General features: G+C 46.3%; 1 protein-coding gene across 3 annotated transcripts in view; it reads right to left on the bottom strand.

Moving 5' to 3' along the window:
- Positions 1-211: 211 nt before the first annotated feature.
- The window catches only part of LOC149336056 (uncharacterized), a 38,390-nt gene continuing 23,088 nt past the window's right edge, over positions 212-15,513 (bottom strand). For all 3 annotated transcript variants that reach the window (XM_089552541.1, XM_089552543.1, XM_089552542.1), the window contains exon 10: positions 212-15,013. In XM_089552541.1, coding sequence (XP_089408667.1) covers positions 14,962-15,013 — 52 coding nt within the window. In that variant the 3' untranslated portion in view covers positions 212-14,961. The remainder of the gene's footprint in view (positions 15,014-15,513) is intronic.

The following is a 15,513-nucleotide window of genomic DNA, read 5'->3' as shown; positions in this document are numbered from 1 at the left end:
GCTTAAGGGTTGCAGTGAATTAAAATGATGAAGCAGTGATTACATCACATTTTATGCCTCACACCCATTATAAGAAACCAATGGGACCGATTGGAGTCAATATGACTTAGCAATCCAATTGGTTAATCCAAGTGGACTATCTAACTGGTTTTTACAGACTCCAACTGGTGTCTTGCCCTCAATTATGACGTAAAAAAAGAGACAGGGAACATTGTGTAGTTACTTACCAAACTAAAAATTTTATTAAGTTTCCAGTACACGCATTACAAAGTGAAGGAAAAAAAAAAGGCTACAGAAAAACTACACAGTGTACACCACCATCTTTATGTTTTTTTTTTCGTTTTTTAAGTTTTGCTGGCACTGAAACGTCTACACACACACACTCACACACATGCACGCCACATCATATGCAAAAAACTCCTGGCCTTGCACCGTAAGACACACAGCCAGTCTGTAAGAACGCGCCATCCAAATTGACGGCACACGCGTATACAAACCAACACACCGCATCAAAAAGACAACTCGGATTCGTCTGCAATAGAATTAACCCATGCAGACGAAACTCGTATATAGCACCGCAAGGCCAGGCTGAGGCTGAGACTCTTGTCTGCAAGCAATAACTTCTCCACACAAGGACAAGATAAATAAAAAAGAAAAAGCTGACAAGGCAACTGGAGAGTGTAACGAACAAAATCAGAGAAACCGCCAGAGGTGTAAGGTGCTGCCTTTGTTCAGTAACGTCAAACTGGTCTTGCAAACGTGTCGGCTCCGACGGCGCGCACACAAACGCAGGTATCAATTATGCAGCAGTTAAAACCCAGCTGCGGTCGTTGATTGGACGGCACTTCACCTAACTGTCGTGTCGCTACATACTAAATCGCATGTTTTTTTTTCTTCTGCGGCATACATTGTCGATGGGCGCTAACGTGTATTGACGCTCATAAATGTAACTAATTGACACGGCTGCATTATGCCGACGACAGCACCAATATCTATGATGTCAAGCCGATGACATAACAGTCAGAACTGACACTTCGTGATGGCGCTAGTTTCAATTAATCAGCCTTGACCTTCTGAGCTCCTTAGGAAAAAGGCAGCACCTACTTCTCTGTTTGCGACAAATGAAACGAATGCCTCTCCGATTCCTGTCAGATACACGCAGAGATTCCTAAAAGCTCTTGGCTTGCCAAGCACGAATGCAAAGGTCATGCTATGCGCACGTACGGATAGCTACCTTTATCTAGGCATAGCGTCAAAGTGAGTTCGCTGAGAAGCGAGTCTCCAAAGGCATTCAGGACCAACACATTTAATTTTACGACAGCATAGACTGCTAACAGTTACGGTCATGAAGCAGATGACTCACGCTGACGTTAGCGGTTAGTATACGTACATGCAGCTTGGCGAATGTAAATGTCATCTACCAGAGCAAAGATGGCCGCGCGGACGGTGCTGCAGACGACACCGACGATGTTCTGAGACTGATCGCCAGAAGAGGCGATGTTCTCGGAAAATTCTAAAATTAAAACACAGGACAATTTTGTCCAGCCTCAGCCTGTTATTGCAGGGACGTTCGTCACAAGAAGCAAGCAACAGTTCTTCGTCGTGTTACACACAAGTTATAGTGGTACCGCACCTTATCTGTTCTTCTCTGTGTGTGTGTGTGTGATTTCAATACATCAGAACAACGTCGCAAAAGCAGCTACCAAGCCCACATTCATTCTTATGGGGGGTCGAGAGAGAGAAAGGCTGAGATGCGTTCTTTTGTACTTGTCGTTACACCGTCATGTCGTAGTATAGCAATTACGCCGCCTATCGAGTCTATGATGAACTACGCGTAATGTCCAGGCGAGCCGTGGAAAAAACTCGTGAATAGGAACTGTAAATACTGAGGTCATCGAGATGACGCAAGCCACTGTTGAAAACAGCTGAGGGGGCAAAGAAAAACCTTTCGTACAAATCAGTGATTCGGCTGCTGCCTACCGATAGCGGTGGTGGTGATGAAAACCACAGCTTTTTATTCATGCCAGTTGCGAATCTCTTGCTGCAAAATTGCATCACCTCTTGCGGCGAACTGGGGCAGCCGGGCGCAAGTATGTGCCGCCTACGGGCTGTGGAATAAATTATTAACGACGTTCTGTGTTTTTTTTTTTGTCAAACAAGATTAGATCATGTTATTGTCATGAGATGGCGCTACTATATGAAACTATAAGTTTTAGCCCAAGCACAGTGGCAGAGCTTTGAACATCGGTGGCAAAGAAAATTTCGCAACTGGCACAACTAAAGAGCTCTGCACAAAAACGGTAACACACAGTGCATGCACTACAAACAGACACGGTGGCGATTAACGTCAAACCTAAACAAGACAGACAAAACAGCAATGCACTTCTCATTCACAAAAGGTGCAGTGCGATGTCGCATGCCATCAGCAATACTTCTGCCGGCAAGCGACACAAAAAGAAAAAAAATTGTGTTTTTCAATCCCGTGGTTTAGCATTATCCGGACCAAGCCTAAACTACTAGGCCTAGCCCAGGGACCCGTAATGAGCAGGAATGAACCGGTAAAAAAAAAATAAAGCAAATCGAAAAACATACGGCGCACATATTCCGATGATTATGTGATTGTGCCTGTGTATTGTACAATGCTGGTATCAAGCTAAAACCCCCAAAGACTCTTAATGATATCAGGCTATGGCAAAGGCCTGCTTGTGCCTTCTGTGTTATGCAGTCAACCTGAATCTTGTAACATCTTTCTTGTGCTTTTAAGGAACACTTAATTACATCCAATTTAACTCTGGATAACATAAAGCATGTGGCAGTTTGTTTCACAGCTTAAATGTATAAAATCCCATGGTAAAGATGATACGACGGTGAACGTATTTGCGATTTTCCATATAGTCACATTTAATTAATGGTCTAACGGTGAATCACAAATTTTTTTCAAACACCAATGTGCCAAACTTTTTTTATCACTTTCAGTTCGTACCGCCGAATAGCAATGACTTCATGCACTAACACTGTTCAAATTTAACAAGGAAATCCAAACCGCTAATTTCTTCACTGCAAGCATTGTTTTGGAAGAAGAAAAAGCTTCACGCAAATCAAGAAACACCTACCAAAAGTAGGGCCTTATCTTTATGGTTTAACCTTTGTGCCGGCAAAACATTCAATTTGGCAAATCTAGTTTTGAAGGTGGGAGCATGACGGTATTGGCAAAAACCTGCAGTATACAAATTTATGCACTCAGCCTGAGGCATTCAAACAAGATGAACCATAGCTTAACTTTGTTTCTTTAACCACCCATGAGCCCTACGGTCACATGGTTAACAAATGTGGGGGCACTGGGATATCGCAGGGGCTTCCATAAAGTAAAATAAAATGAAAGAGCAGTATGTTCGACAAAAACATGAGGTAGTCGGGTTCAAGTAGAAGTAAACCGTTCAACGGGAATTCATCTACCGCAGCAGCGAACTGTCAGCATCATCTCCACCACATGAACAGAGTAGAAGACCATACCAACAGCCACAACAGACAACTCAAGGGCAGGTGATGCAGAAAACGGAAGTGGAGAAATAGGGCATACCCTTGGCTCTATTGGCCAGACGGGAGCAAACGTGTCGTTTACATGCTAGATGAATTCGCGCGGAATGGCTTCGATGTTTTTTTTTTTGTCAAAGGAAAAAAAAAAACAAAGGCATGGTAGAGTAGACACATGTTTGAAGCTAGGCAACACCTTGCTTCCGCACACAATGACAAAAAGAAACGCTCCAGTGATTTCCCACCAACTTACAAGAAAAGGCTATGATTCAGAGCAGACGGCTCCCAGGCAGACTACGAATTCGAGCACACAGCACACACACACGTGTTGAAAACAGTACCCATGAAAGGCCTCTCGACTCGAAAAAGCTGACACTACATGCATACACACGCATAAACACGGGAGAAAAATCTTTCTTCCAACACAAGTGCACGGGCAAGTATTGTTCAGGGAAGTGATAGTAGGGGGTTGATCCAGGTGTGTGACACATTTTATTTTTTTTTCCGATGTCTCAGCGCTAAAAAAATAAAAACGGCGCCGTGTAGGTTTCCAATGCATTATGCAAAGAACCAAACAGCGGCAATATATTCCCTGAAGTTGTGTATGTGAGTGGTTGATAAGACAGAGGATCGCAAAACGCCAACAACCGCCATTGCTCGACCGTCTCCATGTCTACTTGATAAGCACCTTATTCCGTCTGCACAGTGGGACAAAAAAAATACCCACGGACCTTTATCGTCGATGCTCCCTGCAAAGACTTGTAAACATGCTCAATTCATCTATACTGAAACAGCAAGGGAGCATCGTGCCAAATTATGTAAAATTTTGTAAACATTATCCAATTCAGCACCAAATGGCCACACACAGACGGAAGTGCGCAGCAGCTTCAAGAAGCGACCACAAGGCGGCGCTCATGCATGCGAACCACCAAAATAGTCAACCGTCCAAAAAAATATACCCGCGAAACCAGCATGATCATCGGCGACCTTTAGCACATCGATGATTTCAGAAGTTCGAAGAATAACAGGCATCGACACGCCAGCGACACCCAAGGACGCAATGTGCAAATGCACAACGTACAAGAACAAAAGTAGGCAGCTCAGTGCGTCATTGGTTCACTGCCAACCAGTGCACGTACATTCGCCAATGATGACAGCCATCAAGATGGTAGCCAATCAGAGCGCCAGCCAAATACTAACAGGCTTCGTGACTCTGGCTCTACGTGTGCCAGTTACAAAAACATCACGACTGCTAATGTTTTCACAATCTGATGCACTTCCCTTTGGGGATGCAAAGCTAATCTTACGAGCCTGTATTTTACGCAGTGATGTATGTTTTCGCTGAAATCATGTGCCGAGTAGCCACTGTTACAATACCCTTGTGAAAGCCCCTTACACAAAGTTGCCTGTGGACAGACTGTGTTCATCATAATATTGCACCAAAGTCTTTCAAGTCCAGAAGGTTTTCACAATCTCTGGAACACAAAAATTGGAGGCCTACAGACAAACTCTAGCTACACTCAAGGGATTTTTCCATCTGTAGGCCACAGAAGCACACAGCACAAAATGAAAAATTAGCACAAGCTTCACAATTGTACCGCTACGCCTCATATTGCTGCAAGATGAAGAAAAGGGAGCCAAAAACTGTACACACAAATAAAAAGGTCACTTCCTGATTCACGGGTAGTCGATACGCGCATATCGCACAGAGAGGTCTGCAGTGAATAACAGAGCCTGTTTCGCGACTGACTGAAGCATAAAAAACTCGGCAAATGCTACGAAAAATTAATTTACTCCAGATGCAAGAACATCCAAGGCAATTTAAACGTTTTTAAGCCATTCACCATCCATTTCGATTCACACAGGTCGAAACGAACGATGAGGGCCAACGGTTCAAATGTACTGCCTGCTCATGGCTTCAAACACCAAAGTTTGATTGAACGACCTCATTAAAAGTCTACCCAGCATGCTACTCCAATGAGGGGGATTTCACAAGTTCGCACAGGAGGTGCCAAACCTTTAGTTTTCATAGCACAAGAAAAAAAAGAAACTAAACGAGGAGAAAACCGTGATTACAGACTTCCTGAGGCAACGAAAGCCACATCCAAGACGATGTGGCCAAAATGGCAGGCAAAGAAAATGGGGGAGAGGTGGAAAGGAGAAAGGGGGAAAGCCGATGCACATAAGGCTGCAACAGCTCCCCACGATGCCTGTATACAGAAAGATGTTGGCTGTATATGTGGTGACACAATCAGACCCACATCTAATATGAAAAAGCTTCCTCTAACAAAATATGTATATAGTATTCGTACTTAAGTGAAATCCTAGTTTCAACAAAAATAGAGCTTTTATTTCACTCGTTTTTTTTTTCTTCCTTTCCATGCACCGTTGATCTCATTCTTGCGAGACAAGCCATCATTTTTCTTCGTTTCTTGCACGCTTAACTTTTTAGTACTATCGTCTAGTACCGTACACTACGTTCAATTTGTACCATCACGTCTTTTTGACTTGTCCTCTACTTGGAGCCTGGAGCCGGGCAGTGCCAAACAGGGGAAAGCCTTGAGGCAGCTTACGAAGCAGTGAATTAACACCTCAACTCCAAGAATTTAAACCTGCATTTAATGGAACGTCGTAGTGTGTTCTGCAATCCGTTCCCGCAAAGCACCAGTTACGCACATGCAGAAGCTGCTTTGTGAAAGTGTACAGCAGATTTTACAATGCTAAAGCTCTCCAACGTTAACCTCCGAGCAGCAAAACCAAATGCTTGGCAAAGCCCAAGAAGTTTTCAAAGCTCTGCATATTTGTAAAGCCTGAACACAAACTGCAGGGCAAAATGCTAATGAAGGACTCTAGACTAAATCAAGCATGGATGGATGCCAATAACAACAGTTTTTGCAAATGTAGAGTCCTCCTTACCTTTCAAATAACGTACAGGTGTTTGAGACTCTTAGACCTCATATTTCTTCTTATCTTTCCAATAATGCACAGGTATTGCAACTCTTAGGACTCACATTTCTTATAGGACAACACACTGGCGTCAACAAGAATGCAAACGTTTTGCAGCTGCTCGCACATCTGCATGTCTGTCATATTGGTTGCCCTTTTCTCACCTGCAAGTGATTTAATGGCAGACCTGCTGCTACGTACTGAATGCCTAACCTTGTCACCAGCAGCTACTAAACCCTGCGCATTGTAACAGCTGAGAACTTTCACCACGCACGCAGATATTACAAGGAGCATGGGCTTTCCTGGTTCAACGGCTAACCGATACCAGCCAGACCTTTCAAACTGCTGCCACAACAAGACCAGAATGCAGCGTGTGGCATGCTCCCCTGCAAGGCACTGCCCTGGAATGGCAACCCTTTTTGCCTCTACCTTGAAACTCTGGCACAACACTACTGCGGGCTTCTCACCCTACAGATGCCAATCGAAAACCTCTAACGACAAGCTGACAGCAATCAAGAAAAACAAAACTCTACCTCGCGCTTATTCAAGTCTTCAGTATAATTATCTACACCTGTGAAGGATTTCGCTCAATTCCCTGGCTGTTTGCACCAAATTGCCATTCAAAAAATGCTCGCAAATAACAAACTTCCCCATCAACCTAAGGCACAAACTTTTTTTTTTTTACGTCAATCAAAAACTTTCGTTTTTAACATTTACGCACAAGTGGGGTTCGACAAAGAGGGGGCAATTCAGGAAAGCCACACTCGCCGATACACATTTTTTCTTTAGCTCTTGTACACCACCTAGACTGACTGACTCTTTTGCCGTGTAACTTAAGACCACTTCTGTATAACACTTCCACAGCATTTTTTTTTTTCTGCTTGAAACCTTACACACATGGACCTGTTTTACTGGGAGGTAGACAATGTGCATTTCCGAGGCACCAAGGAAGTATGTATACATATATATGTGTATATATTTATATATAGACTGTATTCACGCGCATGTGATTTTTTTTTCTGTATGTATAATATATATAATATATATATATATTTATATTTATAAGCAGAAAAACGCTCACCAGGTAAAACGAAGGGTATGAGATGGTAGATGAGGGCTTGGGTAGAGAAACAATCGACTAAACCACACACCGGGATTGGGAGAGCAAACGTAAAGACACTCGACAAAAATTAAGAAAACAAAAACAAACTAGCATGAACTCACATCCAAATGACAGACGCCTCGCTTCAAGAGTGGAAAAAAAATGAACCCGTTTGTTGCTGGCAACGCTCATTCCCTCAGTCGGCTCACACATTGTAACAAATACCCCACTGTTGCCAACAGCCGTGATGTCAGCACAAAATTTTGCATTTAAAACTGCGTACTTCTCCCTGTGTGCAAGCCCTGCGAAAAAAAAAAATTCTATGCGTGATGAGCCTGGATTTCAAGCCTGCTTCAGGATTTTGACCTAAATACCTGAGAACACCGACTTATATTAAAAAGAAGAAAGCACAGGAGCAGGGACATCGATTGGGGCTCCAGTGAGTCGGAAAGAGTACGTAACGCAAGCACAGTTCCTCTGAATTCTGCGTTCAGTGTGCAGGGGCGTGTTCCTGTTTAGGCATACATTTTAGACATTCAGCGCCTGGGCACAAAAGATATTTTCGTACTGACTTGAACGACTATGATTTCACAGCGGTACACAGTGTTCTCTGACATGAAGTGCCACTCTTAACTGAAAAAAACACCAATAGGTAGCTGCTTGACTGCACACAGACTTGTTAAACATTAGGAGCGTACAAAGCTGTGAGCCGACATCCGAAATGCGTCACCAACACTGCTTCCATCACACCAGCAGGAAACGCAACATTCCCTCGACAACACTATTTCGGCTCACCACGACGCCTAGGCGCCGAAACGCTCTTCGTACCTCGCACGTTGGTCATGCTCCAAAGGCAACACCAGCCCTTACTTAAAGAACAATGAGGTTGCAACAGAAAAACGTCTGACAGCTGAGAGAGTGACAGGCATCACTATATCGTGGTGGCAGCAACAATCCCGAAGTGAGCAACACGTATGTTATGGTCCAGAACTTTGAGATGCGTCTTTTTTTTTTTTTCAGAGGTGCGCTACTTCGTTTCTAACAAAACGCGCGCGAGATCGTCCTTCTTCAGACTAACGTGAGGTCTTTGAGAGAAGGTGTAGACAATGAAACCAGCATGCAACACGAACCGAAGATGCGGCTTTCAGCGAGGCTTCTCTGCAGCTCGAACTGCTGCCTACGCTCATGAAACGCTCAGAACCAACAACAGCCATTCAAAAAAAAAGCCACAGCAGAGAAAGCGGTAAGACAATTTCGCCTCTCACGCCAGATGCTAAGCCAACGTAGACCATGCAGCTATGGAAACAGTTCCAACAAGGCGACAAGAGCAAAACAGTCTGGAAAAAAATACAAAAGCTTGCATGCAAAAATGAACCAGACACTCCTGACATCCACGAGGCTCTCTTTGGAAATGCAGGCCTGCCCATATTTTTTTTTTCAAACCAATCCATGCCATCAGACAACCATTTCCTTTATTTCCCAAACCATTGCCTTTTTTTGCAAGCTGCTCTCTCTCTACCAAAGCCACGACGACGACCTCTCTTCTACCGGACCTTTAAAAGCCAGCGGCCGACCGGCACATCAATGGGAGCCAGTGCCGGCCAAAGTCTCATTCAGTCAGGTACTGCTGTTGCCTTTGGCACGAATGCGACCACCTAGAGATATTCTGGAGAGCCTGCTGGTGAAAAACCAGCACGCTCGCCGTGCACTGTGGCGAAAGCGCGGTGATGATGGGGATGGCAGAAGAACTGCGCGCCTCTGCGAGGCCTCCTCTTCTGCTTTTGGTTGCACTGTGCTGCGGATGAAGAACGCTGCGCAACGTTGATCAACGTGCCGTGTGGTTGGTGCGGGTGTCAAAAAAGAGAAAAAACCCCGCAGCAAGTGTTTGAAGAGACCAAAGCGAAGCGAGACGAAGGCGATAAAAAGTGCTTCCACAAAAGCAGCAACAATGAAAAATGGAGCTCAGCAGCAGCCTGTTAACAGAGACTCTTCAGACTGAAAAAAAAAAATCAGAGCAGGTCAGAACCGGGAAGGTGATGGCCACTTCAAGGCGCCACGAAAACATGTGGCGGTCACATGTACGACACGACAAACGCCGACTACGGTACAGCTCGTATGTGAAACACGCACATGGTGTGAGAAAGAGAGAGAGAGGGAAGAAAGCTGTGATGAGAGAAAACAGAGAACAAACACTAAAACACGACGTGACTGAGGAGCCGACAAAAAAGAGGCAGGATGTCCGACCTTCACACCTTGGACTCTCGCGACCTCGCCACGGGCAAAGGGGGCGCTGCTTACCAGCCCGCCTCTGCACCCCCTCCGCCCATCTTCACTCTACCCCTCACTCCATCACTCAGAAAGCACACACAGGCACCTATGTTTGAGCCGCTGCTGCAAGCACTGGACACGAGAGAATGGCCGCATGAGAGAAGACGCTACGTGTAAAACGCTACATGGACGCAACACACGGGCGGTGGCTTCGAACCAGGGCCCGCCCTCATCAACTCCGCCCAATTACTCCTCCTCCTCCACCTATCTCTCTCTCTCTACATGTCCCATTCCCCACGATCACTTTCTTACACTCAATGCTTTTTTTTTTCCTTTTTTTTTCCCAGGGGGCCGAGAAAAAAAGCTCGGGCTCCTCTCGAAATGGACAGTGAACACAGCAAACAGGGCCCTGAGAGGCAAGTGTGATCGAACAGGCATGAAAAAATCAAAAAGGAGGAGTTTTCACACACGTGCATGCCAGAAAAAAAAAAGGGGGGGGACGTTGTCAGCATACATTTTCAGCGAAATGTTTATAGCTGCTGTGAAAAGCACTGCCCCAAGGCAGCTGAGGTTGTTAATAAGAAAACAGTAGCCGAGAACTGCCTGAGCTGTGCTGAGTTTACGGGAGCCCAGTACATTTTAAAACCCAGTTGTGCTGCAGGAACTTCTGAATCATACCCAAACTGAACAACAAGAGAACTAGTGTTCTGTGGCAGTTGCGAAAACGGGAAACAAAACGTCTACAAATACATGGGCAAAACTGGCTTCTACCTAGCCTGCCTTGACACCAAGGCAGGCAAGTTTACCAGTTTCGTGTGTCAACAAAGCTTGCCGTCAGTTAAGAATACCCGTCGAAATGCTGAGTGAAAAACTGGGAACAAATGTGAGCCTGTACCTGAGAAAGAAATTGTACCAAACCTGCTGAAAAGGTCAGATATGCGCCTTGTACAAAGAGCCACCAACATATACTGACAGCACATGGCAGTCATGAAACTAAAAAAAGAATCTGCGCCAGAACTGATGAGCTTGACAATTTCAGCAAAGAAAAGAAGTACTGAGCAAGGTTTGCCATGATAAATGTATGCAGTTTTTAAAGTTAGACTTCATGCCTAACGTTGCCCTTCCAAATCAACGTGCCTGATGGTATGCGTCCTTAAATATGGCATGCCACGTGCTGAAATCCTTACAGGGAAAAAAAAAATCCCTCAAACAGAGAAGAATGGAGCGCTAGTGCAAACGCTGCACAAAAAGTACCCCTGCAATTTCAAACCTGCAACGAGAGGCTCGATTATTGCAACACAAGCAAGCCCGACGTGGAGACCACCAAGCCACCCAAGGAGAGACGGGCGTGACGTCATGACTGCACACGATGACGGGGTCACGCGAGCAAACAGGCCTCACGTGACGACGGAGCGAAGCACGAGGGGAACAAAAAGGTGCTTACGGCCCAGTCAGCGCAACAGCAAAGATATAGGAACTTTTGTGACGAAACGAGAGACGCATCACAGGAGCGCAGAAAACCACACACTGCTGCCAGCAAGTGCGAGTGTGATAAAAACGGCCGGAAGAAACAGGTGCGAGAGCCAGGCGCGTGGCGAGGGAGCAACTGGCGCTCCGTCTGGGCCAGCGGAGGACGAAGTCCTTTGCCAGCCGCGATGATGGTGATAAAAAGACGCAGCACCGGTGGCCCATCCCTCCCCGCACGCCAGGCAAACAGACGGGAAAAACAGCACAGCTAGAAACACCGTAGTCTGAGTCAAAACGTGGGCTTAAAAAACGTGGACACAACACGGAAGAGCAAAAAAAACAGCATGACGAAACGCCAAGACGGAGGAGAAGGGGACAAAACAAAAACTGCAGATGCCAGCAAAACCAATACTCGAGAACACTGTAGCCTGGTGAGACAAGATCGAGGTGATAGCTGTACACCGTGGCTGCAGGCAGTCCGTGCCCTACTACAAAGTGTGGCTTGTTTCCTTTTCTCTTCTTTAAAGCTCGCTACTTCTTCTATCCGTTGAGGATGTGTTGGCAGCTGTACGTTGCTAAATGGCGGGGGGGGCGCCACCTTACTTCGAGCGTGAGAGGTGTTATCGGGCCCAGATGCCTGCAACCACAGTTTGCCGCCTTGGCCACAGGCAACATGTTCAAAAAAAAAGAGAAAAAAAGGTGAAATTGCTGGCAGCCGACCGATACTAGCTCAAAGATGACATTCGTCTCAAAGCCATAACGTCGAGTGCCTGCCAATACGCATGTAGTGAACAAATGAAAGCATAAAAGGAAACGTCAAGGTGAAGAGCATAAATAAATGGTCGTAGAAGGGGAAAAAAAAAAAAGAGAAAATGGAGGGGGCCACGCATGGGAAGTCCGTGCACCGCTGCACTTGTGGCTAGCGCAGAGAGTAAAGCAACAAAGTCTACAGTGGGGTTAAACCGCAGCAGGAGAGAACACAAGTGCAAAGGCATAGGTAGTTTAGAGCAAACAACTTGCGAGGCTCCGGAAAGACAGCCTTCACATCCAAAAAGTCCCGATGACGCGTCACCATCATCATCATCATTCTCATAGCACCAACAAAAACGCATGCACTACTCAGCACGTTGTGATGATTGTGATCAACATCGCAGGCACTGCCGCGACGTCCGGCTCGGCGGGTGACATCGTCGTCAGCCTTCTCTGTCCACTCTGCCGTCGTCATCGCCGCCGCCACGCATGGGGCCGGGCCTCCTCCCATCGCAGTGCGCGATGTTCGCAGCAGTTCCTATTGCAGTGTAGACACCACCGGCTTTCCCCGCCGGTCACGAGGGCCGCGCGGGGGAGCCACCTTTCTGAGTCCCTCAATTGCCGTGCGTTGGTCTGGTCGTCGTCGGCGGCCTCTCTTTCTTCTTTCCGCCCCCTTCGTCGGCACTGCCCCGACGACGACCGCGCACAAATACACCACCAGTTTCGCACAAGAAAAGCGGGAGAAAAAAAAAATCAACAAGAAAAAGTCCACTCGGAAGCTGTCTCTTCTTCGTTGCCGACGGCACGCACCGCTGTTCCGCGAGACTATGTGGGTATCGCCGAACGGCCCCGCACTGCTTCGCATCGCATCACTCCCTCCTCTGTTGCACCAACAGCAGTCCAGGCACAAAAGTTAAGAGGGAAGAAAAAAAAAAGAAGAAGAAAAAAGAACTAATGTAGAGACACCGAGCTCGATGAAATGACAATGTCAGGAGAAAGGAAGAGGCAGGGAAGAAACCCTGAGTGGCGGCGAGTCGCCCAACAGTGACGACAGTCCGTGCACGGTGTTACATCTCGCGCACAGGCGGTGAACAGGTCACCAGCTTGAGCATGTAAAATAAGTGAGGTAGGACTCGTGAAACGCAACGTTCAAAGAATTAAAAAAAAAAAAAAGAGTGAAAAGTAGGAGGCACTCAATGTGAAAAACGACGAAAAACCGACAGGCATGAAAGCTAAAAAAACACTAGCAGGACTGCTCACGAAAATACGGCAAAAGGGATATTATTGGCATCCTTTGTCTTTCGCGCTCTTCGTTTTTTTTTCCTTTCCGTTCCGCACTGTACAAAGGAAGAACCTCGCCTCATTCATTTGTTTCCAAAGGCCTCGAGTTAGCAACCAGCGTGACAAGAACAGAAGGTTTTGGTTCCTTTCCAAGTGCTCTGTCATCTGCAGAACTGACCCGTGTTAGATAAACCTGAGCGATTATTGTGATTTCAGCACTCAAAAACTTCTTTCCCAGCGGGGCCAGACAAAAGTCAAGCCCGCCGCGTATGAATGCTGTTTCTGTTCAGAGCCTGCAAAGCCTTTCACCGAAAAGTTGTAACCGTAAAACCTGTCAGAAACGTGCAGGGTAAACCAGGCGGAATGCTTTTCGTTACACAAAGCCTGTCCTTTGCGAGTACGTTCCAATTCCAGAGTTCCTTCCTGCAATACCCGCCGCTCGAAGTTGAAACAAAAAAAAGAGAACGACAATGCGTAAAGGGGACAATCCTGTGTCCTCAGTGGATACGGCACTTCCAAGACAAAATTCAACGGGACAGAAAGGATTCAAAGTTACCTGAAATTGTAACCGGAAAACTCATCCTACAAAGAGACGTCAGGGACAGAAAAACGAAGCACTAGCATGCACTAGAAGCGCAGCCAGGATGCGCGAGCGAAAATTAACTCATATCTTCGAGTAACGTGTCTAAAAGAGACAGAACTTTCTCGACTGTCAACGCAGCAAAGCTATGAAAGCAGCAACAAAGCATAAAATACTCTCTGAAGGCAGCACCGGGAGAACACGACCACCAGATGTGGCGCACAACAAAGGAAAAACAAAAAGATAAACTAAACAATGCGCAGGAAGTGCTGGAACAACAGCATGTGACTCCATGCCGACGCACTGCGCTGCTGTCAAAAACACCGGGACCACACCGAGAGAGATGAAGATGAGAACGCACTCTGACAGAAAGCAGCGGAAATTAAAGGGCAACGACAGCAACAGATCCACAAGTGTAAGCGTCACACAACACACAAAATGCACCGTATCACATGCAATAAAACGACAGGAATGAGGTACTCTGAAACCCGTTAGAGAGACAAAAAAAAAAAAGCCTATGTTCAATTTGGCATTTGTTCGCAAAAGAAAACGAAAAAAAAAAAGAGGGAGAAATTCAGTAATTTCCTTTCTTCTGCCTGCCGTTTTCGCTGTTTCTTTCTTTCTTGTCTTCAAGTGAGGTGGAGACTGCGGAAAACTTGTTCCCTTCCAAAGCACACGTCGTCGAAACAGAGCGCCACGTGTGGCGGCGGTACTCAACATGTTTGTCGCTTGACGACATGCTGCTTGGGAGACGAAGATCTGACGAGTGACTTCCTTCACCTTGGCGGCAGGGAAACCTACCCCGGCAGCCTGACCCATCGTCTTCAGCAAGTCGATTCGTCTTCTTCTTCTTTCACCGGCTTTATCATTTTCGCTTTGTATTGCACAGCCACCGACTAGCAACTGCCACTGCTGGTCGCTGGCTATCCGCTGACACTCTCTTTCTCTTCCGCCGTCGAAACAAGATCCTTCTGTGTCGACTCTGCTGTTTTCAGCTTCCCTCCTGACATGACTGCTGTCCTCCGCGGCATGCTTAGCCATCTTCGTCTTGTTCCATACTGGACACACACTGAGAGCTTGGCATCCTGGGGGAAGAGAAGAGAAAAGAAAAAGTTGAAGGGGCGTTCATCACATGAATTCTGGCATCAACGTGTGTGTTCATGGAGAGATGTGAAAGATGGAAAGCAACACAAGAGGACGTGTTTGGGGGTTCAGTCACGTGTGCCCAACAAGTCGTGTGACTGATAATCATGGGCCTCATGACCTCGCTACATGATGGCATCATTTTATGCGGATGACAACCATGACATCTCAAGGGGGAGGAAAGACTATGCCAGCTCTAGTCGGACATGAGCCGTAGTCTGGTCACCCACAGTGGACAACCGGATCCATCCTAACCAGGGTGGCTCGGAGAATGCGGGTGACAAAGGGGACAATGAACAAATTGGTAATGTGCAGTAAAAACCATGGTAAGGCGTATTTGCAAAGGCAGTAGTTCTGCTTAGGATGTAGCCATATGAAATCCTGCATTGTTCTGCTTAGGATGTAGTCGCATAAAATCCCACACTGTTACGCTTAGGATATA

This window comes from Amblyomma mixtum, chromosome 7 (genome assembly GCF_055824585.1).
Source record: "Amblyomma mixtum isolate Tamu chromosome 7, ASM5582458v1, whole genome shotgun sequence".
Taxonomy (NCBI): domain Eukaryota; kingdom Metazoa; phylum Arthropoda; class Arachnida; order Ixodida; family Ixodidae; genus Amblyomma; species Amblyomma mixtum.
This window is presented reverse-complemented; position numbering and strand designations above follow the sequence as displayed.